Source organism: Micrasema longulum, unplaced genomic scaffold, assembly GCF_059751315.1.
Source record: "Micrasema longulum isolate JH-2025_06_02 unplaced genomic scaffold, ASM5975131v1 h1tg003145l, whole genome shotgun sequence".
Lineage (NCBI taxonomy): Eukaryota > Metazoa > Arthropoda > Insecta > Trichoptera > Brachycentridae > Micrasema > Micrasema longulum.
In genome coordinates this window covers 1,836-29,772 of record NW_028280240.1, presented here as the reverse complement: position 1 = coordinate 29,772, position 27,937 = coordinate 1,836, and the positions used below count along the sequence as shown (strand labels likewise).

The 27,937-nt window shown below is 34.0% G+C and overlaps 1 protein-coding gene across 1 annotated transcript; it reads right to left on the bottom strand.

Annotated features, from left to right (window-relative positions):
• Positions 1–1,228: 1,228 nt before the first annotated feature.
• On the bottom strand, positions 1,229–27,937 carry Rgk1 (Rad, Gem/Kir family member 1; the record flags this gene model as incomplete). The annotated part of the gene is made up of 6 exons (XM_088241897.1): positions 1,229–2,195; positions 7,011–7,143; positions 8,630–8,813; positions 9,256–9,347; positions 19,942–20,129; positions 27,683–27,937. Coding segments are annotated over 6 exons (1,027 nt in total), but the record flags the coding sequence as incomplete, so codon positions are not given.

The window sequence follows — 27,937 nt, the reverse complement described above, 5'->3', positions numbered from 1 at the left end:
CGTCTCGATACGCACACCCCGGAAGATAGTAAAACAGACGGAAAAAATATAATAACTCAATTTATTTTTTACATTGGTAACATTTTACTGCTAGATGATCTTGTATGTTAATAAGGCAGTATCTAGCTAGTCTAGCTACTGCATCTAGCCAGTCGTTACCGAAACTGACAGTTATGACAGAATTTAATTTGACTTTGAAATTGACTTATTTCTCTTATATTTTAGGCTTTTTAGAAAAAAAGTGCCAACCTCAAAACGATAAAAATTTTGAATAAATCATAATTGAAGTAAAAACTGATCGGTGGAACAAAAATTTTGACACTTTTGATGCGTAGATAAACGCTTCTCTAAGGCGGCCTCCGTGGTGTAGTGGTCAAGACGCTTGACTCACGCACAGAAAGTTCCGGGTTCGATTCCCGGTGAGAACACAAAAATGAAAATATGATTTTTCTCAAGCCTGGGTGTTCTGTGATGTAATTCACCACTGTTATTAGGCATGCTGGCCTGTTGTGGTGCAAAAAAAAAAAGTAAAATGTAAAAAAAATGTATCGAGGGGTTCTAGACCCATCTGTATAAACCGATGTACTTACATCAAAACTTGATGGTTGAGGGATTGGTAGTATATCTTTGTAGTCGGTCACGAGACTTTTATCTTCAACTATGACGTCGTACTGAAGCTATGTCATTTTAGAGCGTAGATATGTGTACCATGACGTACGCTTCCCCGGGTTTCATATCGATGAGTGGGGGTCGGTAGTATATCTTTGTAATCGCTAGAGAGAATTTATCTTCAACTATACCGTTAAGGTGAAGGTATGAAGTCTTTATCTTCCCATCATAATCGAGGCCCAGGAAGGTCAATTCTATGTTCCGCTTAAAACAGCCAGACCGCTTTCATACAAAAAACTGTAATAATCACCCTATGAAAATCCCATGATATCAAAATGTTACGAAAACGAATGTCGCCTCATACATTCTGAGTTTGTCTGAGGTTTCATTCAACATTAGATCAGGCCGTTTTCTGCAAAATGCGCATTTTAGGTTGTGTGGTCAGCCAGACTTTAAAAATCATTGAATCTTACCATTTGCATAACTCAATTCATTTTTTATTACAAAAAACAAATGCATGCATTATTATCATTTTGTCAGAGAAAAAAAAACGATCCAACTGTCGTGTAGATTTGATTATTCACCCTTTTCACAAAAGTGCATTTTTTCTCAGTTTCAATTTTCTATGGCTGGCTGTTTTCTGCATAACTACGTTCATTCGACACAATGAATAATGTGCCGTGTAATAGACAAGATAAATCAAATAAAGTCAAATATGTCCTATTTTTGAACAAATATTTGAACCCCCACCTGTAACACTGTTAACTGTCAACTTTAACTGTCAAAGCGTATATTTTGTTGCTTGTGACGCTTTAATTACTCTCAGTTATATACTTTGCTGCATTTTTTCGCTTCACGCCTGACTTTTTTTCTAGAAATTGTGATTTTCACTTATTTTCAATAAGGTTCATGATCCCTTATTTTTTATTTCCCATTTACCTTTTAGAAACCTGATGTTGCTTGTAGATTGTAGAATAACATATTGTTAGTTGTCAAGATAGTTTGTTTAGTTTTTTGTGAAACTGTTCGTTATCTGTTATGGCGCTGAAAGCATCTGCTTACTGCGCATGCTTGCGCGCCATTTACTTAGCAACTGCACAAGATCTTGTATCATTTTCTGACCCATAAAATACGAAAGCTTTTTACATTGTTTTCATTCTAAAAACCAAAGTCACAACTCTCATTACAGAGCAGTTAAGCTGTGAAAATATATATTAAATAAAAAAACAGACATAGCTTAAACAATGTAATACACATGAAATATTATTTCACTTTTATTTCATTGTTGAAACACCCAGATAAATTTATCAAATAAATGAGATTTTAGCTATATTATGACAATCATGAAAGTTAAAAGCTTTCAAAAATAATTTGAACTTTAATTAAAAGCCCTTCAAACAAAATGATTCATCTAAAGAACATGTAAATTCTCGCATGATTTTGACTTTGAATCTCTTGCCCACACTCTTCCCAGCAATCCTCGAACCTTGAGACTCGCTGATAGCCTGGCTCCCCTCTGTTTCCTCGGAGTGCTTTGGGCGCTTCCGGATCCGGTGGTGCCTCCCCTCGTAGAGGCGCCGCGACGCCTGAAAATGTTGAAAAAACTGATTTCAGACGGAAAATTAATGAGAAATAACGTCCTCAAAAAGAACTTTTTGTTCTGATTGACATAATTAATGATTTTTTTACTACTTGTACCTAGATGATATTATATATTACTTTTATAATTAAGATTTGATGTGTATATTATCATACATATAAATGTTATTAAATATTTGTAAATAACCACTTACCGGCTTTTCTATGTCTACCGGTTTCGAGACGTACCCGTCTCTTCACCAGGACACCAATTAAACCAACATGCAAAATCGGTAAGTGGTTATATACAAATATTTAATAATATTTATCGAAATGATTGACCACAAAGTCAATGCTTTAAATATTAATAATATCATATATTTCATTATTTTGTAACAATTGTCACACTTTTATTTTTACTACTTCACCCTTTTTGCGTTTGCATTTGCATCCGTTTTTTATAGCTTTTTAAGTAAGAAATTAAACTTATGTTCGAGCACCCGATGAAAAATTGCTAGAAAAGCGGTTTATCGGGAACTAAAAGAAATAAAAATGACCTCAAAATTGAAAACATGCGGTTATTCTCGGTTATTCGGGAATCGAACCAGGGGTCTTCGAGAAATGCCGGGTGATGAGGGGCATTTGGATATACCCAAAATATGATTCTATTAAGTGTGAAACAAACAGGATGTGAAAAAAAACTGAAGAAACTAAGAAAAAACAGATCAAGATCTACACAGCAGATCAAATAAAAAGAGTAAACATCATTTTGTTTTAAAAAAGTTCAGAATAAGTAAGTTTTTTTAATTTTTAGGACCATAAGACACCCTTTTTCACTCGGAATTAAACGGAATTCCGCCAGAAGACAAGGAACTCGATGAGGATTTTTCGACAGCAGAAAATTATGAACTTATAACCATTCATATTTTAGAAAAGGTGCTATCATTTTTATGATATTAAAATAAAACTTATATTTTGTGTAAAAAGAATGTTTTAGGCGTGGACTAGGACGAAAAATCTCCAGTATTTGATTTTTTATAAAAAAATTATATTGTATTTGCCTTGTATCTCCGAAAATATGGCTTCTATAAAAAAATAAAAGTTATAGGCTATTTTAAAACTTTAATTTATTTTTAGTACATTTTTCGCTACGACGGAGATATTTGTGAAAAACCATGAAAAGGAACCATTAACCCTCCCGGAATTGAAAAAATTGGGTGCGTCTTATTTATTTGTTTGGGAAAAAAACAACAGCTTTTACAAATATAGCATAAAAAAATAAGAATATACATAAACTAGAATTGTGAAAACAGTCAATGTAAATATGTACCTCAGAGGCAGACGGATGCAAATCCAAACGTCAATTGTTCAACAAAAGCCTAAAGGATCTACTTTCTCTAAGTCATTTCTAATAATTTATAGCGTTAATTTGTATTTTCAGTATTTTAATACATTGGTGCTTTAACTATGAGATTTACATTTCTTCAAAATCAATGGACATGATCATAAACTGGATACGAAAATCGAAATGGCGTTTCAACAAATTCTGGATTTGCATCCGTCTGCCTCTGAGGTACAGTGATGTAAGCTATTGATTTAGTACATTATGGTTATCAAAATAAAATCAATTTACAAATGAGAAATGTTAGGCACTCAGGAGTTGCAAATGAAAAATAAAATAAAAAAAAACTTTAAGAATAAAAAAAAGGTACAAAATATAATAATGAACATACATACAAAATTACAGAAATCGTGTAACTAAACAGGCGTGCTGTCTTTATTTCTCCTATATTTCATATAGGAGAGATAAAAACTGTTTGCGTGACCGGAGAGAACAGTATTATAATAATGACATGCTCTGAATAAAAAATCGTTTTTCCTGGTATTAGCAAATTAAATGTAGTATGGAGTCTTGTTCTGTTGGATACAATATATTGTAAAGAACTTGCGAGCAAAGGGCAGTCTATGACGTTGTTTACTAGTTTAAACAGGAATAATTGATCTGTAATCACTCTTAATCCGATGCGTCTTATCGTCTGCAAAATACGATATGTGAAATAGGTTGAAACCAATCTAATGGTTTTCACGAACTGCATCACGAAAGCTCTGGATGCAGGACATCAGGTAGACTGTTCATAAAGGTAATGGCTTCGCCAAGGCCTTTGATACTGTCGACCATGATGTCTTATTAAATAAGCTGTATGAGATCGGTTTCTCGGATGATATGTTAAAATTAATGGCGAGCTACCTCCAAAATAGGAACCAATACGTCTCCTACGGTCTATTCACGTCAGGGTGTTTCTATACTTTCTCGGGTGTCCCGCAAAGCTCTAACCTGGGTCCATTGTTGTTCTCAATTTTCATTAATAATATTTAAAATGTAATTTTGAACTCGCGTTTTCTGTTATTTGCGGATGACTTAAAAATATTCTCAAGGGTGACAACTTTTGACAATTTTCGTCTTCTTCAAGCGGATTTTTTTAATATATCTGAATGAGGAAGGCAAAACAAACTAAGGTTTAATGTTTCAAAGTGTTCGGTCACGTCTTTCACTAGGGCCCAAAAAACTCTATTTTTTCGCTACAAAATGAATGACCAGAATCTGAACATCGAAGGTTAAGGATCTGGGCGTTAGATTTGTGAGCACCCTGATATTTCATGAACACATAGAGACAATCAGTGGTAATGCATTGAAGATGTTAGGATTTGTTCTGCGTACTGCCAGGGTTTTTGAAAATACCCGCGTACTGAGAACTATTTATAACTCCTCAGTTCGAAGTAGACTCGAGTGTGTCTCGGTGCCACACGAACTGAAGTACTCTCTTATGATAGAGAAAATCCAAAAGAAGTTTCTGAGATATCTCTACATGAGAGAGTGCGGGTATTATCCTCGGCTCTACCCGACCGAGTTTCTTCAGGGTATGCTTGGCTACAACAGTTTAGAGACTAGAAGGAATGTGTATTTGCCTACACATTTTTATCGATCGTTGCGCGGTATGATCGATAGTTCTAAGATTATGATGAGCATTAATTTGTATATTCCTGTACCTAAGACAGCGTCAGCATAGATTGTTTCATAATCCGATATACAGGACCAACCAGCCGATGGTTATGCCTGTTGGAAGGGCTACCGCTATGCTGAACAACATCGCTCTGGATGTTGATCTGTTCCATGTATCCGAAGAAGTTTTCCGGAGCAGGATTCTCCTACTATTTTGACATGAGTCTCTTTCATGTATTTTTTTATATTTTATAATATGTACGTATTGAATATATGTTTGTGGTTTATATGTTATATTTAAATAAATTGGTTGAATTTTATTGAATTAAAGTTTAAAAAAAGATAAATAAGTATACCAATAAATATTCTGTCTAACTTGGTACAACCAGGCAGACATTTTTGCAGTGGAAAATAATAACGAAACATCACTATCCGCGAGTGAATTTATTAAACAATTGTAATTATTAATATTAATATTTACAATTGTATTTTAGCAATCCTTCTGACTTTTTTCTAACCAAATGCAGTAATATTTATTTTTAAGTTTATTCAACTGAATCCCGGTCATGGTTTTACAATGTTCGGGCAATACATTTATTCTTTTAGGTCCCGAAAACCTGAAACTCCTTTGCCCAAATTCAGGGTTTATCGTGGATCCCATGACCAATCCTCTTGTTTGCAGCGGCGAACGGGGATTTGGTTTACAGGTAAGCTACAAAAATGTTCATAAACTTATCACATAATAAATTGCTATTTTGGTTCTGTGTGATACAAAAACATCTTTTATCTGCGAAATCAGCTCAAATAACGATTATTATCATTTAAATTTATTTCAACAGAGAAGGAAAACATTTTTGAGAAGGGAATATTGAAGTCTAGGCATTTACAGGGCTTATGATCTGTCATTGGGTGGTTTAAGTGGCCACTTTACACACTGTGTAACATTCACCATTCTGCCCATGTTTCAACATCCACATTTCCTCAACTCTTCCATCTGTGGACCTTTGTGAAGTAAAAGAGCTGAAACTTTTATCAAGCATTTGGACATACTCAAACATTGTTGGATTATTATTAACTACCTATGCGATTTATTATATATAGTTTATTATATTCTTCATTATTTGAATACAGAAGTTTTAAAAAATACCACACTGAATTCAATCGATAATATTCCCATTACGATTGAAATGTCAGCTGGCCGATTTGTTCTAGAAATAAATAATGCTTAAAGTGGCCACGTCGAGCGCCATATGTCCCGCGATATGACTGCACGAAAGTAAAGGTGGTCATTAGTCAACTGTGTCATCTCAAAGAAAAATAGTCCTTAGGAAACAATGTTCGAAATACTGTTTTCCAAATGGAGAATCTTCAAATGATTATGTAATCTGCAAGCTTACTTTATGAGGAAAAAACCGCCACTCTTAAAAAAAATAAGCTGGAATAATCGGCGAGTTTCTTGGCTCACTGCTGACGTTATTTTTCATAAAGTATTAACAAAAGGTGGTAATGCTATATAAGAAATACTGATTTGTGTTTCTGTCAATAAAGTAACTATAAATGATTGTTATGGTCGGTAGAATATAATGGTAAGCTGCGTATAATCGTTTACAATATGGACGATTCGCCCCAGCTAGTTTGACTCCTGGTAACGTGGGAGTGTTCATTTTGGGATTTAGTAGAATAACGGACTTTTATATGCATTTATAGGTTTATAAATATACAATTGTTTTAAACCTTAAATCTTGAATTCATTAAATAACTAATAAATAATAGTTAACTTTGTACATTAATGAAAATTTTCGAAATAATTTGTTTTTCTTACATTTTTTCAGGCTTTTCCTGCTTCAGCCTGATCTGAGTGAGAAGCCCAACTAGAAGTTCGTCAACATTATGATTAATTCCGACTGAAGTTTCTATAAATTTACAGTCGTATGAGATTGCCAGACTTTTGCCCTCTGAAATCAGAAAAAAATAAATGGAGTTAAAACTTAATATGATTGTCTAAGAATAAGCCTCCATTAGCAAAAATAATACAAAAAATGTTTTAATCTTTCAAAATTGATTTATAAAAAAATAATCGTATCAGGAAATTCAGTACTGCGAAAAATTGGAAAATAAAGGTTTTCTTATGTGCGTTAAAAATGAGAGCATTTCATTGTACAGCCAAGTTTCTCGAAAATGTATTAAAAAATGAATAAAAAATATTTTAAATTTATTTCAACAGAGAGGGAAAACATTTTTGAGAAGGGAATATGGAAGTCTAGGCATTTACAGGGCTTATGTCCTGTCATTGGCTGTGTAACATTCACCATTCTGCCCATGTTTGAACATCCACATTTCCCCAACTCTTCCATCTGTTGACTTTTGTGAAGTAAAAGAGCTGAAACCTTTATCACGTGGGTGAGATTCATCCGGCTGAACCAAATCACCTACTAGGCAACGCCTGTAAACAATTTTCAAATTTTTATACTTCTTCTTTTATTACCTTCTCAAAAATGTTTTCCCTCTCTGTTGAAATAAATTTAAATGTGAATAACTCCCTAGGGAGGAAATCCAGCCAGTCTGCAAGCATTTGGACAAACTAAAACGTTGTTGAATTAACTACCTGGTAAAAGAAGAAGTAAAAAAATTGGAAAATTGTTTTTAATCGTGGCCTAGTAGGTGATTTGGTTCAGCCGGGTGAATCTCTAAATTGCTTAAATGGACATGCATACTAGGGGATTCCGCAAGGGAATATTCTGGGACCATTGTTTTTAAGTTTCGTTTACATATTTTATTTTCAAAATACTTTGTGGGATTCATTGATCGACGACACACGTGCTAAATAATTCACCTGAAATTAAATTGCGATGACCGATGACGCTAGTCATCGTTTTCTATAGAATCCAATACAACATATTATGCAACTCTAAAAGTATTGCACGTAAATATGAGATCGTCGTCCTGCAGTACATTAACATCGTCCCTATCATGTAGATACGAAGAACAAAGGAACGGGGCGTAGTCAACGCCCAGTCAGTCTAGATCAATCAATCACACAGTTCTAGCATGTAGTTTAAGTGGTTACTTAACACATAATCGCCGTAACACTCGTGCGACATAATTCAATTAATCATTTATTTGCCATGTAATAAATACGAATTAAGCAACAACATCACATCTTCTGTCAATCTTTAACTGGGGTAGGAGTTCCAACACTCAACAACCAAAATCCTACAACTTCAATAATTGTTATTAGATCTACATTCTGTAATTCTACACCTTTAAAACCATTTTTTTATTTACTTATGCATGACCACAAAAGTCTGTTTGAATCTTCAAGTTTTTTATTGAATCCGACATCTTTTTGAACGGGGTATACTTTAAGGAAAACATGTAGTTCGTATAGATGCTGAGTTTAAATATGTCAAAATTTATACTTAAAAATATAAAGTTTGTTACCTTCCGTAGTGACAGTTCTACTGCGCACCAGATCAGCTTTGTTCCCAACCAAGATACGAGCTTTAGTGGGCCTGTTGGTCTTTAGGGCTCTTAACCACCCTTCCGCAGACCTTAGGGAGCCCCTATCGGAACTGCTGTATACTACGCAGTAGGCTTGTGGCTCCGGACCTTCGATTTCTACATCCTGAAATAGGTAACAAAATGTTAGACACCTTAAAAAATATAAGCATCTAAGCAAGGTTTTAAAGATAGTTTGCTGCAATTAAAGTTGATAGATCTTATCAATCACTAAATTCGATAAAATTACTCGAAATCCAGTATTTGTTTACAAAACTATGAACATGTGAATTATGGAAATATACAACAGAAGAATTGTGATCCCGCCGTATTTTAGATTTTATTTTATGAATAGCGCCATATTCGTAATACCCTTGGAGCGCTTTTTTGTGGCAGGGCCGAATCGTTGAAAAAAACTAACTAAATTTATCCAAAGGAATACAAATTCTATTTAGGATGAAAGAAGAAATAGGGTGTATGGACAAAGCCCAACATCACGTCCCCATGGTTGGAAAATAGTGAAAGGAAAACGAAAATCAAAAGAAGATTAATATTAAAGTCAAACTTACCGGTCCAACGCAACATCCCTGATCCAGGAATATTAGTTCAGACTCTTCTCCCGCCAACAGAACGGACACTGATTTCTCGCCCGAGTCGTCATCTAAAACAACAATTCTCCAATGTAACACAGGTATTGGTGAAATGCACTAATAAATTCTGTAATGTCCTGCCGGTAAAACAACTTTGTGACTACAAATTGATTGTAGATCACTTTGTTGATCCGGAATATAAAAAAAGAGTTTCCCACACTCACAACACTAGATTAAAAACTAAGGGCTCCCTGTCTGTTCCCCGAATTACAAATTACATCGGAGAGCGAACATTAAATTGCGTTGTTCCAAGATTGTTCAATGATCTCCCACAAACCATCATTGACACAAAAAATCTTCAAATGAAAAAAAAAGAACGGAATCTTCTAGATGCTTTATAGTGCCTGTTTATAAATTAATCCGTAAAATATAAATAAAATAAATGTAATATAAACCTGTCATAAAAAAAAATGTGTCCCACCGAAAAGTCTTTAGACTTAAGTGGGTAACAAATTCTTATATGTATTTTTTTATTAAAAAATAAACGCTGCTCTGCAGCACTGAAACTGAAACTGAAAAATATTTGTTAATGAAGTGAATAAGTGAAGGGACAATATTATGTATCTTTTTTGGGTGATACCGTGTATGTTGGATTTGATCCGACGATTTGGCTACCATTGCAGGAGCCATCTTCAGGGAAAACTGTGTTTTATAGGGAAATGTATGTGTTTATGTACTAGTAATTTGTACCGTGTCACAGTCAGCAGTAGGCACATTTCTAGTTTTGTAGGAAAGAATAATTATGTTTATGTACTAGTAATTTGTACTGTGTCGCAGCCGGCAGTAGGCACATTTCTATTAGTTTTTGTCATATGTAGTGCTGGGAACCATGTTGAATTTAATTTAAGCCCGTCGTCATTGTTTATATTATTTGGATGTCTGTGTATTTCAATTGCCTCTTTTATTATTCGTGCACTATAATTACTAGGTTTATGTAGAATTTTTGGTTCAAAGGCGAAAAAATGTCCTGTGTCTATAAAGTGTTCCGCTATTGCGGATTTGTCTGGATGCCCAAGTTTACACGCTCTTTTGTGTTCGTCAATTCTCTTCTTTGCTGTGCGCCCCGTTTGTCCAATATACACTTTATCACACCCTTGGCAACTTAGTTTGTACACGGCTTCAGTTTCCAGAGGATTTTTATCTTTTGGGTTTACTAAATGGTCTTTTATTTTTCCCACAGTCCCAAACGTTGTTGCAATATTTTGTTTCTTCAGCACTTTGGCTATCCTGTCAGTTACATTCTGTACATATGGCAGGTATGCAGTCCCTCTGGTAATATCTTCTTCCTTGTTCTTCTTTGTCCCTTGCGACTTAATAATGTTGTCAATTTGTTTCTTCTTATATCCACTATGCTCCAATGCATCTGAAATTTTGTTGAACTCTTCGCCCTTTTCGGAATCTTCGCATATTCGAGTCGCTCTTGTTAGAAGTGTATTTATTAATCCTCGTTTTTGGGCTGGATGATGATGTGAATCAGCGTGTGGGTAGATTGTAGTTGATAACAGTGACCGTGAAAACCTTCGCACCTATTTAAGTGAAGGGACCATTGCAGGAGACTTCTGCGAGACACTGCAAAGATTTATATAATGTAGTATTAAGCGTGTTGTCCAGATGTTTTAAAATTTATGTAATAATTTTTATTTGTAGCGTCTTATTATTACATTTTATTACATATTTTATTTGTACGAAATATTCCCAATCAGCAAAAGTGCTGGTATGAGGGGATATTATATATATAATAACACAATAGTTTAAATAAAAAAATCAATAAAATAACATCACATATCACTCGTCACACGGGCTGTAAGAACTGTTTTATTTAGGTGTTTTTTAAGTATGTATATGTTTGGTATATTTTTTAGATCATTAGAAAGTGAATTGTAAAATTTTTAAATTTTCTTTATCATAGAATTAAGAATAGTCCAGAAGGAGCGTAGAGTCATATTTGGATACATCGGACTGTGTCTAAAATTCCCCCACTATGCTCCACTTTTTCCGCGCGCATTTGTGATGTCGCCGCGTAACGTAGCACGATGGGAAAAATATAATCATAATACGAATGTAAAGTTTTAAAAAAAGCAATCGGTTAATTTCTCTAAAATTTTATTGTGCACGCGGAAATATTGATTGACACAAAAGAGTAGATAAGTAAAGGGTCATTTAAAAAGAGTAAATGAATTAATAAACTTTTAAAAATACAAAACAAATTTTATTTTCCATAAAACGGATATTTTTATATCATGATAAATAATTTTCGATGTTTTAAAGATAATGTCGGTCAGATGTTCACCACAGAGTTGTTTAATCCGAGGTCCAATTTTCATTAGTTCTACCATTAGATGAGCAAAGCAGGGTAAAAAAATTTACTACCCTGGCAACACTTATGAAATGCCCATTTTCTTTTCGTCGAGAATCTGACAGATGGAAAAATAATTTATTTTTTAAGAAATGTATTTGCTACTAACACATTCATTTGGTAATTACAATGAAATGTGATCCCATCCTGTTTCTTTAAGATCCTAGCAGTATTTCTACACTTTAAAAGGACACAACGCGGCATAGTTGAATTCAAATCAGGAGTTGCGTACTGAGCGACGTCTACAAAGAAACTAATGGGTCAAAACGTAAAACTACTAATTTATGAGTAGTTTAGTCGCCTTCTGTTTGATGCTCGTATGCGGTTCCTGGATTATTCTTAATTATATGTATGTAAATAAATTAAAAAATAAAACCAATTTCTTTTTATCGCTCGTCGATGTCAAAATACGTATTCGAGAGACGTGTTTTATAATATGCTTTTAAAATCCATTAAATGAATAATAATGTTTCGTACAACATTTAGATGTCTGTTATGTCAAAGGCAAATAATAATTATAATTGTTGCGGAGTCTCACAAAAAATGTATTAAAAAAAATATATATTCCATACAAAAATATTTAAAGAAAGAAGTTTGGCTACAAACAATACGATTTTGAATGTCGCTGGAGAGCAATAGATAAATACGTAATTATGTATTAGTGTTGCTTTTTCATTCGTCTTTGTATTAAAATATAGTCCGAGGGTTTTAAGAATAGCATTTTGACTAAGCAATCGAGATGACCACTCGACTATTGTCGAGGGGTCGACAAAATGCCACATCTTTCCAACATAAGACCCCAGTACCGTGGACACAGAAAAAAAAAACATGTAAAGCTACATAAATAAAAGTTCTGCCTGTCTACATAGAGAACCATTTGATTTAATCAAAAAGATAATTGCTTTTTCGTATTTGATTTGAAATAATTACAATTGAAGAAAACGTATTTGAGTTCGTTAGAATCTCAATATTGCTAGGAGGGCTTTTTATACAGTATATATTTTATAACGAAATCAAATCGTGGAAACGTTTGCAAAGGAAAATGCTTTATGACTGAAATTACTTAAAAAATATAGTAAAAAATATTTGAAAACTAGCTTTTTCCATATTAAGAAATATTTATGATGTAACATTTACGAGAGGGGAATATGAAAGTCTAGGCATTTACAGAGCGTATGACCTGCCACTGGCTGGTCTAAGTGGCCACTTTAGCACCGTGCAACATAAACCATGTAAAATTTTCTCCTATATTTAAAAAATATTTTTTAAAGCCAATCAACAGGCTTATGAAAGCTCTAACAGATTGGTATTAATGAGTACAGGTATAAGTTGTTTTACGCCGAGGTTCTGTTCCAAGAGACGCTGGCGTAAAATGAACACAGATATAATGGAAGACGTAAGGTTTGGTTCCGTGTTAAAAAGAACAATCTAACATGTTTATTTAATACATCATATCCTATATATATTCAAAATATATTATAAATGTATTGAATAAATACAGTTGAAATTCGTTTACAAAATAAATAATAATCTTTTGATATAAATAAGTATTTTTTTTGGTTATGTCCTCTTTTACTTTTTATTTGAGAATAAATTTCATCGTCGGCCTCGTGGTGTAATGGTCAGCGAGTTAGCCTGCCATGCAAGAGGTCTCGGGGTCGATTCCCGACATGGTTGATGTGAAATATTTATTTAAAAGGGTGTTATCACACTAGAATATTTCATAGTACCTGGACTGGTACCTGAAGCGTAAGACTCATCATCTTACCTTGATGTAACAAGAAAAGGATCAAGAAACGCTGCGATTGGTGTAACAATGCAGTGCCTTATGCACCATTGGGTGCGGAAAGGGAACGATGATGCGATGATGAAATTTCATTAATCTATCAACAATATTTTGAGTTTGTCCAAATTTTTGTAGGCAAGGACTGGATTCAACTCCCTGGGGAGCTGCTAACATTAAAATAATACAACAGAGATGAAGAACATTTTAGAGAAGGTAATATAGAAGTCTAGGCATCTACAGGGTTTATGACCTGTCATTGGCTGGTTTAAGTGGCCACTTTACGATGTTTGTGAAGTTAAAGAGCTGAAACCTTTATTTATGCGGGTGAGATTCATATAATTGAATTATTTCACCTACATACTAGGCAACGCCTGAAAATGTTATTTTTTCAATTCCTATACTTCTTCATGGACCAGGTAATTTATCAACAATATTTTGAGTTTGTCCAAACTTTTGTAGACAAGGACTGGATTCAACTCCCTGGGGAGCTGCTTATATTAACATATTACAACAGAGATCAAGAACATTTAAGAGAAGGTTATATAGAAGTCTAGGCATCTACAGGGCTTATTACCTGTTTATGGCTGGTTTAAGTGGCCACTTTACACACTGTGTAACATTCACCATTCTGCCCATATTTCAGTTTCAGTGCTGCAGAGCAGCGTTTATTTTATAATTAAAAAATACATATAATTATTTGTTACCCACTAAGTTTAAAGACTTTTCGGTGGGACACATTTTTTTTTTTATGACAGGTTTATATTACATTTATTTAATTTATATTTTACAGATTTATTTATAAACAGGCACTATAAAGTACCTAGAAGATATTTCTTCAGTTCTTTTTTTTTCATTTGAAGATTTTTCAAGTTAATGATGGTTTGAGGGAGATCATTGAACAATCTTGGAACAACGCAATTTAATATTCGCTCTCCGAAGTAATTTGTAATTCGGGGAACAGACAGGGAGCCCTTAGTTTTTAATCTAGTGTTGTGAGTGTGGGAATTTTTTTTTTATATTCCGGATCAACAAGTGATTTGAACATTTATATTGACAGGTCATAAGCCCTGTAGATGCCTAGACTTCTATATTACCTTCTCTTAAATGTTCCTTATCTCTGTTGTAGTATAGTATATTTGTTCTTTATATAGTTTAAACTTTAAACCGTCACTTAATTACAGTATAATTCAGTGAATACATATTATTGGATGGCAGGCCCTACGATGAGTACATTTTTTATACTTTTTATTTACATCAATTAAAAAATAAATATAAATAAACAGACACAACTCATGTTAACTTCCACTACTTTGATATTTTCATTATGGTTTGAAATATTGAGGTTAACGTATTGATTTTTTGCCTGGATTTTTTAATAAAAATGCCAAATTACAGGACATTTATCAAATTGTGACACAAACAGGCGCAAAATTCGACATTTAATTATTTCTCCAAAAATTTGGTATTATGAGTGACTTTCATATAGGTAATGTCGCTTCTCTATCTCTTTATAATAACGGATGTTTTTTGTCGTGATAGAGCTTTTGATTGTATTTAAAAAAAATAAAATGTTATACCCAACGGCCGCAGCCAATCTGTACAAAATTAAAGATAAATATTTTTATTTGTAAATTATATTTATTATCGGCCGCATCGTGTAATGGTCAGCGCGTTTGCCTGCCATGCGAGAGGTCTCGGGTTCGATTTATATCTAAGTATATATAAGATCGGGTATATCTAAGTTTTTAAAAGATTTACACAGCCGCATGATAAATCCAGTCATTTTGTATGCTTTGTTAAATATTGTTTCTTTTTTTAATTTTATTTATTAATAACAAATAAAAATACAATATTACAACTAAATACAATTTTTTACATTAATCAAACACATATATTTACATTAACGTTTCCCATTACGTAAAAGAAATAGACAATTCTTGTGTACATAATGGGGAGTGACGTCTTACAATAGTTTATTTTATTTTAATTAATAATATTCCATATGACTATCGTTATTTAATTTTGAGTCCAAAAGAATTCCTAAGTCACGTATTTTGTTTGTTTCTCTAATTATATGAAAAAAAGTGCCAACCTCAAAACGATTAAAAGTTTTAATAAATCATAATTAAAGAAAAAAATGCTTGGTGGAACAAATTTTTGTCACCTTTAATGCGTAGATAAACGTATCGAGGAGTTCTAGACCCGTCGGTATAAACCGATGTACTTACATCAAAACTTGATGGTGGGGGGTATCGGTACTATACCTTTGTAGCCGGTCGGGAGACTTTTATCTTCAACTGAATCTATGTCATTTTAGAGTGTAGATATGTGTACCGTGACGTACGCTTCCCCTTGATTCATATCGATGTACCTACCCAAAACTTGAAAGGGGGGGGTTCGATAGTATATCTTTATAATCGCTAGAGGGAATTTATCTTCAACTGTACCGTCAAGGTGAAGGTATGACGTCTTTGTCTTCCCATCATAATCGAGGCCCAGGTTTTCACAGAATTTGAGTTATTTAGTACCCACAGATATAAGTACCGTCGTACCCAAAAAAATCAGAAGCATCTCTCCTTTATCGCCCCGAGAGTGTTAGATATTTTGAAATAGCGTGTTAAGGTCTCAAGGACAGAATCAAGTTTTAGGGGAAAGATCAATATCGAAGGTAAATTTATTGGCTAAAGAATGTTAACCCAAAATCGAAGAGTTTCTTGGGTAACTTATTAAGCTCGGCGAGTCCAGACTAAAAAAAGCAAGTTTGACCCGTGTGCCGTGTCATATCTAGGAATATTATAAATTTTAGCTGCCCTAGTAAATTAAAAAGTTTTGTTTTGTAACCATTAGCTAAATAAGAAAAAAACTCATATAGGCATAGTCTGTGCGAGAGTATATTGATGAAATCAGTTTAACGCGTGACTGCATGATTCTATAAACGAAATTACACATACATACATACCAGGGGCGAACCGTGTAAAGAAGCGATTATGCGCAGCTTACCATTATATTTGACTAAACATAATAGTGTTTTATTGTAACTTTATTTGCAGAAAAATAATTAACATTTATTTTAAATCATTTCCTTCGTTTGTGTTTTTATCCTAATATAAATAAAAATTTTAATAAAATGCGCCAGCGCCTGCGGTGAGCCGAGGAACTAGCCAATTATTTCAGATTTTTTTTTATACAAATAAGTATACTATATTTGAAAAGCATTTATCCCAGTGCGGGTTTTTTCTCATAGATTAAACTTGCAGATTACTCAAATTATTTGAAGATTCTTGATTTGGAAAACAGTATTTCTAACATTTTTTCTTAAGGGATATTTTTCTTTGAGATGGTACTTTTGACATAAGACCATAATTACTTTCATGCGTCATATTGCAGGACATAAAGCGCTCCACGCGTCCGTTTTTAGCACTATTAATTACTAAAACCATGCGGCCAGTTGACAATTTGACTTTTTAATTGAATACCTAATATCGACTAAATTCAGAGTGGTATTTTTTATTAATTTTTTAATGAATTATATATTAAAGGAATGGATAATATATCTATATAATATAATATATCACAAAGTTACATCGTTTGAGTTGATTTTATGGATGAGAGTTGTTGTATCACACAGAACCACAGAAAAATATCAATTTATAGTACATATTACTTACATTATATTATGTACCTCCTATGTAGGTACAAATATATGATATTTTTTTATGGCTTACCTGTAAATAAAATCACCATTCACCACTGATACATACACAATATATATGTGTATACACACACATAATTAACTTTGCCACAAATACGCTTTTTACAAAAAACAAAAAGTATTATATTTTGCTAGCAATTTAGCTAAAGTAATCAAGACCATATTTTTCCATGACCCCCTTTTTAGCATATTTTTTATATTTGTGAGTGGTTGAGCTTTTCATGTCTCTCAAAATCTTAGTTAATTCATTGTATAGTCTAGGAACGAAGAAGAGTGCATGTTTCTGTCCTAGTCTAGTTTTACAGAGGGGTACTTTGATTTTTAGGTCAAACCTCCGACTATTTTTTTATTTTCCAAAAATATTTACAAAATAGTCTTAAATTAAAGTCCCGCTGAGTTGCATACATACAACTCGTCAGCAGGTTCTTATAAATTGCATCGATTATTTACACTTAACCTACATTAAGTGAAGTGATGTTTCGGAAAAAACTTAAAACCCACTTGTTCTCTAAATCATTTGAATAAATCCGTAGCACGTGACAACAAAATAAATTATTTTAATTAAATTACAAATTTAAAAGCTTCAATTAAATTAACTTAACAATAGAATCACCATGTAAAGCGCCTTGAGGTATTTTATTACGAAAATGGCGCTATATAAGTTATCCATAATTAATTAATTGATTAATTATAATTTTACTTGAAAACATTACAAATTACATTATCGAAAATTAAAAACTATTACTAATAAAAAAACCTTTTTTATTTTAACCATAATTTGAGCAAACGTCTCACTCCTGTATTTAACTCAGTATTTTTAATATTGTTTGGTAACATGTTAAATATTTTAGGTATACTGTATTGCAGTGTCCTTTTGCCATATTTATTGCAATATCTGGGAACAGCTAGCCCTTCCATACTAGTAAACCTGGTGTTGTAATCATGTACCAACTTGTGTTTATACTCGGAGTGCGACGCATGCTGACAAATGAATTTGTACCAAAGTAGAACCCTAACAGATAATTTATTTACAGATTTATACATCAATGATATTGAAATATTGTGTCTCTGGCGGTATAAATCTACATCTTTATGTAGAAGAAATGTAGTCTGTATGTAGTATGAAATTGAATGTATGATATTTGCAAATATTCCGCTTGTATCTTTCTAATAATACAAAATATTGATGCGATAAAAATCAGTGATTTGTATAAAAAAAAACCTGTACTCAAATTGGTTTGAAAAAGAAGGGGTTTACATGCATACATTTGATCATAATTGTATATTGGAAAGGGCTGACGATGTATGAGGTTTTTTATTTTTTTAGACATAAAGGTGAAAGTGGTCTAAAAAGTTGCATTTTAGATCACATTGAACGTAAAAATTATTAAAAAAATATTCCATACTACTTTTGGCCCTCAACTGAGGTTTGAAGTGTCGGGTTGTGGTCCCGTGGCTAGTGTCTCGGACTCACAGACCAAAGGTCTGTGGTTCGAATCCCACTCTACCCCAACTTGATTCCATTTTCTAATAGTGAATTATTTACAATTCGTTGAGAATGGCGCTCAAAATTAAATATTTGAGTAAATCATAAGAACGCAAATATTTCTTTTTATTAAAAAAAAAAAAAAAAATCACTGTCTGAACATTTTGTTAATTATCTATATTGATAAAATTATTTTGTGTTAGTAAAGAAATAACTTGATCACATTACAAATTCGAACGCGCTTTAAAACTACCGAAATGGAAAAAGTTTACACTCCGCGGAACTAATTCCGTCGAGCGCCTGGCTAATATTGACGAAAACAATGGCCTATTAAAACAATGCTACCTATTTATTACAAAACAAAGTGCAACTCACGCCCTTAGATGCTTATTTAATAAGATTTAATGCACATTATAACATTTCATTAGACTGATTTTCTTACTTAAATACGAAATGACAGCCGGTTTACTCCAAAAAATCGACTTTTTCGAAAACTTTAAGCTCTGGTTGAGGGCCAAAAGTAGTATCGAATATTTTTTATGACATTTTTTGCATTCTGAGTAATCCAAAAGGCAACTTTTTAGACCCCTTTCATTTCAAAATTCGGAAAAAATCAGCCCACCCTATCTGGATATTTGTTTTTTTTCCATGGATCTAAATTGATTGAATATTTTACCAAACTGTGGCTTTATGCTGGAAAGATGTGACATTTTGTCACACACTCGACAATAGTCGAGTAGTCATCTCGAGTGGTCATCTCGATTGCTTTCTCGATTTGCTATTCTCAAAAACCTTCGGCAATTTCATTATTAAGCGAATGAAAGAGTGACAACATTGACAAATACGTATTTATCTATGACTTTTATGTCACTTTAAAACTTCAATTTCAAGTTTTTATTCTCCCCAAAACAAGAATCGGGTTGTGGTCCCGAGGCTAGTGTCTTGGACTCACGGCTCACAGGTCCGTGGTTCGGATCCCACTCTACCCCAACTTGATTCCATTTTCCAATAGTGAGTTATTTAAAACTCGTTGAAAATGGCCCTCAAAATGAAATATTTGGGTAAATCATAAAAACGCAAATATTTCTTTTTACAAAAAAAAGAAAAGAATCCAGCTAACTCAAAACAATCTGTATCATAAACGACTTCAGATATTCAATGAGTTGCCAAAAGAGATTAGAGATGCTGGGATGCTGTGTCACAGGTTGCCCATCACTGATCTGGTGTTGTGCTATCGTCTGCTAGTGAAATCAGTCAATACGTACCGATGCTCGTGTCGTAGGCGTGAAGATACTCCGAGGTCATGAACTGGCTGACCAGCGAAGATTTACCCACTCCGGGGGCTCCAAGCACCAGGACCCTGTAGGGGGCCGGGGGCGGAGCACTGGCAGACGACTCTCTAGAGCTGGCCAGACTGGGGGGCGCCGAAGCCCGAGGGGCTAGGTGTTCATTGCTGAAAAACCACAAATTCCTTTATTAAGTCTGATATTACTACTACTACGATCACGCCAATTCCCCGTAATGGTAGACAGAGAGAATGGGATGCCACACCCGTCTATCCTGGTATATATTCATAGCTTCTTCTACATTCATATATCTTGTCATACATGCCCTTCTTAGATGCCAGACTTTTTATATAATATTTTGGTGTATCTGATCATGCCACGTCTTTCTTGATCGTCCTCGTCTCACGTTACCGTTCATTATCGCCATATATTCTTGTTTTACCATTTTTTCGTCGTCCATTCGTTCTACATGACCAAACAATCTCAGAGACCCTTTTTAATCTTATCAATTATACTTGACTCAGATTTACACTCTCGCCTGATTTCATCATTCGCAACCCTGTCATACATTGATTTCCCACACATTCGTCGAAAAGATCGCATTTCAACCGCGTTCAATTAGCTATCATTCTTCTTCTGCAAGTTACGTGTTTCACTTCCATACATAAGTGTTGGGACTAAAACTCCATTGTGCACTGCCACTTTACCTTCGATTGACATATTTTAAATAGCAATTACTGTGTTTAGTGCGCCGTTCATTTAGTTGCTCGCTATCCACTCTCCTTTCAATATATTTTTCTACTCTTTCATCTCTTGAAAACATGCTTATTATAAGTTTGATATTATTTTATTATAATAAATTAATAAATTAGATTTATTTTAGTTAATTTTGAGCTCATATTAATTTCAACAATGTTTTGAGTATGTCTAAATGTTTGCAGACTGATAACTCCCTAGGGAAGAAATTCAACTCAACCACTTACAACTATAAAAAATATGCTTAAAAGTGTGTCATGGGAAGAGTTGGTCTTGATTGCTTTAGCTAAATTGCTAACAAAACATGTTACTTTTTTGTATTTTGTAAAAAACGTGTTTGTGGCAAAGTTAATTTTGAGCATATATTTATTTCAATGATGTTTTGAGTGCGTCCAAATGTTTGCAGATAGGCTGATAACTCTCTAAAAAAATTATTTACTCAAAACATTTTTGAATCAACTAACTGGTAAAAGAAGAGGTGTTTGTAGGCGTTGCCTAGTAGGTGAATTAGTTCAGCCGGATGAATTTCACTCGCATGATAAAGGTTTCGGCTCTTTTACTTCACAAAAGTCAACAGATGGAAGAGTTGAAGAAATGTCTGTGTTTAAACAAAGGCAGAATGATGAATGTTACACAGTGAGTAACGTGGCCACTTAAACCAGCCAATGACAGGTCATAAGTCCTGTAAAGGCCTAGACTTAAATATTCCCCTTTTGAAAATGTTTTCCTTCTGTTGCAAAATTTTTTGATATATTTATTTAGTACAAAATTGAAATGCAAGGGCTTAGTGGTGTAACAAAATAGGTCTAATTAATATGTAACAAATAAAAAATAGTTTAAAAAAAAATCCAATTAAATTATGCTTTATAGATGTACAAGGGTACATAATTGAATGTTTTTGAAAAATTATAACAGATTTAGGTAAAAAAAAAAGGTTTATAGTACGTAGTATTTAAGTTTAAGCAACATTTTTTACAAATTATGAAATAGCTTAATTTTAAGATGAATTTTTTAACGTGTATTTTTGTAATTAAAATTTTATGTAAATATATGTATGGAAAAATAAACAAAAAAAGTAAAATACAAAAAGTCATAATAATTTAAACAACATTTGAATAATGTATGTTATTTTGATTTTATCACCGTAAGAATTTTTAATCTATAAACTGATTGATGGAAAACGAAATGTATCGATTTCTTATCAATCGTTACCGAGTCAGTGTAGTCTGACGATTGGAGAATTTACAAAATAATTATGTCTATATCGTACATGCTCGCCTTGCTCCTTTCAATCTGTTCAATCTGTTCATCGATGATATAAAAAATGATTTTCTTACTTCATCAATTTGGCTGTTTTGCTGACGACACCTTAGTGTTCTCAAACATTCTCAAACAAATTGACAGCCCTTCCGATTGTTTACTATGACAATCTGACTTATTGTCTTTGAGCACCTGGTGCTCATCCAATAATCTACATCTCAACTTAAGTAAAAGCAAGGTTATGAATCTTTTCGTCTGGAAAATTCAATCATATACGACTACTCACTGAACGATGAAATATTATCATCTGTGTCTAGTATACGAAATTTAGGTATTATACTTGACACTAAACTTTCTTTTACAATTCGTATTGAACATGTTATCAATAAATCCTAAAAAATTCTAGGATTTATTGACAGAAGCACAGCTGACTTCAAAAATAACAATACCCTTAAAGCTCTCTTCTGTTCCCTAGTTCGCCCGCACCTAGAGTATTCCTCTGTTATCTGGTTTCCATATTACGATGTTCACATTAAGAATATTTAATCAGTTCAACATCGATTTTTGAGAAAGATAAGCTGGAGGTTGGGCTTATCCAGAGACCTATATACGTATAATGAGTTAGAAACTACCTTGAATATATCTTCTCTTTAAGACCGTCGAAATAAATCCGACCTTCTAGTCCTATTTAAAATTCTCAACTCACTCTTTGATGCGCCTGAACTACTGCGCTCAATAAAATTAAATATCCCAACTAGAAACCTCAGACAAAACTTACTCATTAATACCGATAACCATAGAACTAACTATGGTTTTCATTCCCCTATGCCCAGAATTCTTAGGTCTGCCAACAAACATACCAGTCTTGATTTCTTTGATAACAAGATGTCTTCTTTCCAACGATCACTGAATCAAATTCAAGTATAAACACCTCTCTCCCGCTTCCACTCCCACAAAGTCTACTATAAACCATTGAGTCTTTCTACTTTTTTTATAATACTTTACCATAAATGTGTCCACAAATGTGTCCATAAATGTGTCCACAAAAATGCCCATTGGGCGTATATATAAATAAAAAAACAAATACATTATCATACATTTCAACAAAATTACGACACTAGGCAAAGACAAAAAACAATACTTCTGCAACCAAAGAAAAAAAAAATACTGACAAAGACACTATAAATAAAATATGCATAAAAAAAAAATGTATACATAAAATTAGAGATAAAATTTATCTTTCCATAAGAATACGATTCCCAGGGATTGCGATATCTTGCATACATATAAACAAACAAACCATCACGCCGTTTCCCCGTAGGGATAGACAGAGAGGATAGAACGCCATAACACTCTATCTTGGCATACAGACCTCGCTTCCTTTACATTTATACATCCTCTCATGCACGCACGCCGATTATTCCTACTTTTGACAAGTCCATCTTCAAGTATCTGATGGACTTGATCGTGCCATGTCTTTCTCGGTCTTCCTCGTTTTCTGCATCCATCAACATTTGCATCGTAGATCCTTTCAGCTGTTCTTTCGCTGTCCATTCGCTCTGCATGTCCAAACCAACGCAGCACCCCTTTCTTGATTCTGTCGATAATGCATGTCTCAGTCGTACACACTACACGGATCTCGACATTAGTGCACCTATCATACATCGTTTTACCACACATTCGCCTGAGGGATCGCATTTCAACAGCATTCAACCTACTTTCATAATCATTTTTCCAATTCGATACTTTGCTCCCATACATTAGAGTTTGCACTAGAACTCCGTTGTGAACTGCTAGTTTAGCCACATATATTTGCAATAAAACTGTCAATCTTTTACTTGCTTTTAACAATCTTGTTTCACTTTACTCTTCTCTATTTTAACCATTTATAGAGTACTTAAACTACTGTCAATCTCCGTCCGTTGGTTATTAAAAAAGTTAATTAAAACCCTGGTCTGACCGGTGGCCATTAGGTACGTGAGTAGACTATTTGCTTTCGGTCAAGCTCGGGTCAAATAATTTATGTTTGCAAAATACAGCGGCATTTGGGTACCTGGCACGATCACCAGCATAATAAAATCTGTCAGCTTTATTAGCCTATATTATTCCTAATCCTAATGCCAATGAAATATCCGCTTTACGACCGAGGTCAAAGGGGGTGTACTTTATTGATTGTTTGATTATTTACAGTTAAATTAATGAATTATTAGTGATAGACACATCGATCGTCATGTTCATTGATAAAACTGGAAAGAACACTCCAGAATTTACAATATTTTACGTTTGTTCAAATGTTAGTAGGCAAAATACTGAATTTTACCCCTTAAAGAGTCATTTAGATTAATAAATTACAACGGACGAAGGACATTTTACGGGAGGAAATATGGACTCCTCACATGTTGGTCCAAGATCCTTCAATTCTCTAACCAAGGAACTACAAAACATCAAATCACTGGTACATTTTAAAGTAGGTTTGAGGTCACGGATCAGCATGGAAGAAACAGATAGACACATTCTTAAAAAAAAAAAAAACAATATTTTGAGTTTGTCCAAATTTTTGTAGACAAGAACTGGATTCAACTAGTGTTAAGTAAATAAAAGCATTTATCGATACTATTCCTGGCCGATTACCTTTCGTTCCCATCCTTCCTTTGACCCATCCTTATGGTACCTACCTAACATCAAGATAGAAGAAATTCAAAATTAGAAGATTCGGATTTAGAACAAAAACAATAAAACATTTTTGACTTCACGTAAAATCGGATAAAAAGTGGTTGGAATCGTCGCGCGTCGTGGAAAACATTGAAACATTTTATAGTTCATTTTGTCATCCAGTGCCAGAAATTGAAGAACATTCAGATCATATAATATCAGATCACTAAAACCACTTTCGGACAAAGGTATTTTGAGTATTATTCAATTAAAATCTATAACCTACTTCCACTATCTATGAAAACAATTACCAACGAGAAAATATTCAAAAAGGCTATAAAAAATGGATAGTGGAGCTAGAGGTAGAAGTAAAATGGATTGTCTCATTCGCCCATACCAATACTGAATAAACTGCTCCACAACTGCATAGCTTATGTTAGGTTTTTGTTATTTTCATTGTGTGTTTTGCTATATAAATAATATAGATGTAGGTACATAAATACCTTGTTTTTAAAACTGTCTGAATATTAGTTAATTATGTTTGTTTTTTAAGTTAGTCTTCTTTGTTTATTCTCAAATGTAATTTCAAAAAACTAAATTGTTAAGTGTCTTCGGCACGGAAAACCCCAGTGAGGTCACATTAATTTTAATGTTAATTATAGTTTGTAAGCGAAAATAATGAATAAATAAATAAATAAATATTAAAGGTAGGTATCCGTTCCTTGTTCCTATCCTTTTTCAAATATTTCCCAATTCACAAAACTGAATGAAATTAGTTTTTCGTTAACAGATAGAGCGTGTGAATATACGTTTATGTATGTATTTCTTTCTGTAAAAAATATTATGTAATACATATTACATAATGAAGAAAAGATCGATATAATGTGGGATCGGGTAGCGTATATCTTAAAGCTACATCAGTTTGTAATCGCCCCAGGTGACGAGCATTTTCAGGCGTTAACGTCTAGAACCTCAATGCAGTGAGTGTCCAGGGGGTGACGTAGTGCGGTAGGTTTCCATAGTACTTAGTAAAAACGTTCTGAAAATACCTCGTCCTATTTGTCAACCTCGAGCTTTATATTATTTTAACTATAACGGAATTAAATTAGGATTGCCGCCGAGGCGACGCGCAGTATACGATTTAATCAATCTAGCTGGACGAAAATCGAAACCAGACTTATAGGATTTTAAACGACTCGAAGTGACAGTTTAGAGGTGTGTCAGCAAATAAAACATAATTTAAATGTATTTCAACAGAGACGAAAAATATTTTTGAGAAGGGAATATGGAAGTCTAGGCATTTACAGGGCTTATGACATGTCATTGGCTGGTTTAAGTGGCCACTTTACACACTGTGTAACATTCACCATTCTGCCCATGTATGAGCATCCACATTTCCTCAACTCTTCCATCTGTTGAATTTCAATTTTGTCAATTTTTCAGAGTTGAGGAAATGTAGATGTTCAAACATGGACAGAATGTTAAATATTACACAGTGTGTCAGTTCCATTTTTCACTTCCATACATAAGTGTTAGAACTAAAACTCCGTTGGAACTGCCAGTTTAGCTTCGATTGACATATTTTTATTAGCAATTACTTCACTTAGTGCGCCATTCATTTTGTTGCCCGCATTCACTGTCCTTTCAACATCTTTTTCTACTCTTCCATCTCTTGAAAATATGCTTCCCAGATACACAAATTCTTCTACTTGTTCGAGACATTCGTTGTTTACATTTATTATGCAGTCAGTAACCTCACTTCCCGTTTCAGATATCATCACTTTTGACTTACTTTCGTTCATCGCCAATTCGCTCTCCAGGCATACATCATAAATTCTAGAGACTATTTGTAGCAAATCCTTGTTGCTGCTTGCTAACAGAACTGCATCATCAGCACACAACAAGCAGCTTAAAAAATATCCATTTTTGTTCCAATACCTATACGCGATGCTTAGTTATCAATTATCGGGTTCGATTTTGTACGCTTATCTTATTAATAAATAATATCGCGTGATGCGGAACTGTGAGGTCTTAAATTAAGGGTTTTACGTTGTACATTAAGACCTTTTATGGGAAAATCATAAAACACCGTAAAGTTACTCATATTGACAATATGTACATGGAAGCAACATAAAATAAAATCAATACTCTGTATGCTGTAACAATGAAAAATGCCATTTTTATTAACTCTAATAACCAAATACATATTAATCAAATTGAAACATTTTTCAACAATGTTTTGAGTATGTCCAAATGCTTGCAGACTGGCTGGATTCTCTCCCTAGGGAGTTATTCATATTTAAATTTGTTGCAACAGAGAGGGAAAACATTTTTGAGAAGGGGGTATGGAAGTCTATGCATGTATAGGGCTCGTGGCCTGTAATGGCCACTGAAACCAGCCAACGACAGGTCATGATGACAAAGGGAGAATGGTGAATGTTACACAGCGTGGCTTCTTAAACCAGCCAATGACTGGTTATGAGCCCTGTTGATGCCTAAGCTCTCAAAAATGCTTTCTCTCTCTGTTGCAACGAATTTAGATTTAAATAACTCCCTAGGTATGAAATCCAGCCTATCTGCTAACATTTGGACATACTCATAACATTGTTGAATCAACTACCCGGTAAAAGAAGAAGTATACAAAATTGGAAAATTGCTTTCAGGCGTTGCCTAGTAGGTGAATTGGTTCAGCCGAATGAATCTCACCCACATGATAAAGCTTTCAGCTCTTTTACTTCACAAAAGTCAACAGATGGAAGAGTTGAGGAAATTTGGATGTTCAAACATAGGCAGAATGGTGGATGTTACACAGTGTGTAAAGTGGCCACTTAAACCAGCCAATGACAGGTCATAAGCCCTGTAAGTGCCTAGACTACCATATTCCTTTGATAAAGGTGTTTTCCATCTCTGTTGCAACAAATTAAAATATGAAAAACTACCTAGGGAGAAAGTCCAGCCAGTCTGCAAGCATTTGGACATAATCAAAACATCGTTGAAATAAACAAGTTTTGAAGTAATAGAGTTAATATAATAATCAAAATAGATTTCATACCTCGAGTTGCTACTGGCCACAGAATTGTTAGACCTGGATCTTCGGCTCTTCAGCGAATCGCCCCTGTTGACCACGCCCTTCCCCGTTATGGAAAAGTGCCTCAGTCTGTAGTAGTGCTCCTCCACCCCCGTGCTGGGCATGGACGCGACCCTGGCCCGCTGCGGGGGAGGGCCCAGAAGGCTCCGCCCCGAGGAGGTCCAGCCCCCAACGCCGGCCTTCACCGACTGGGATCTGCTGTGGTGAGGGCTTCCGTAT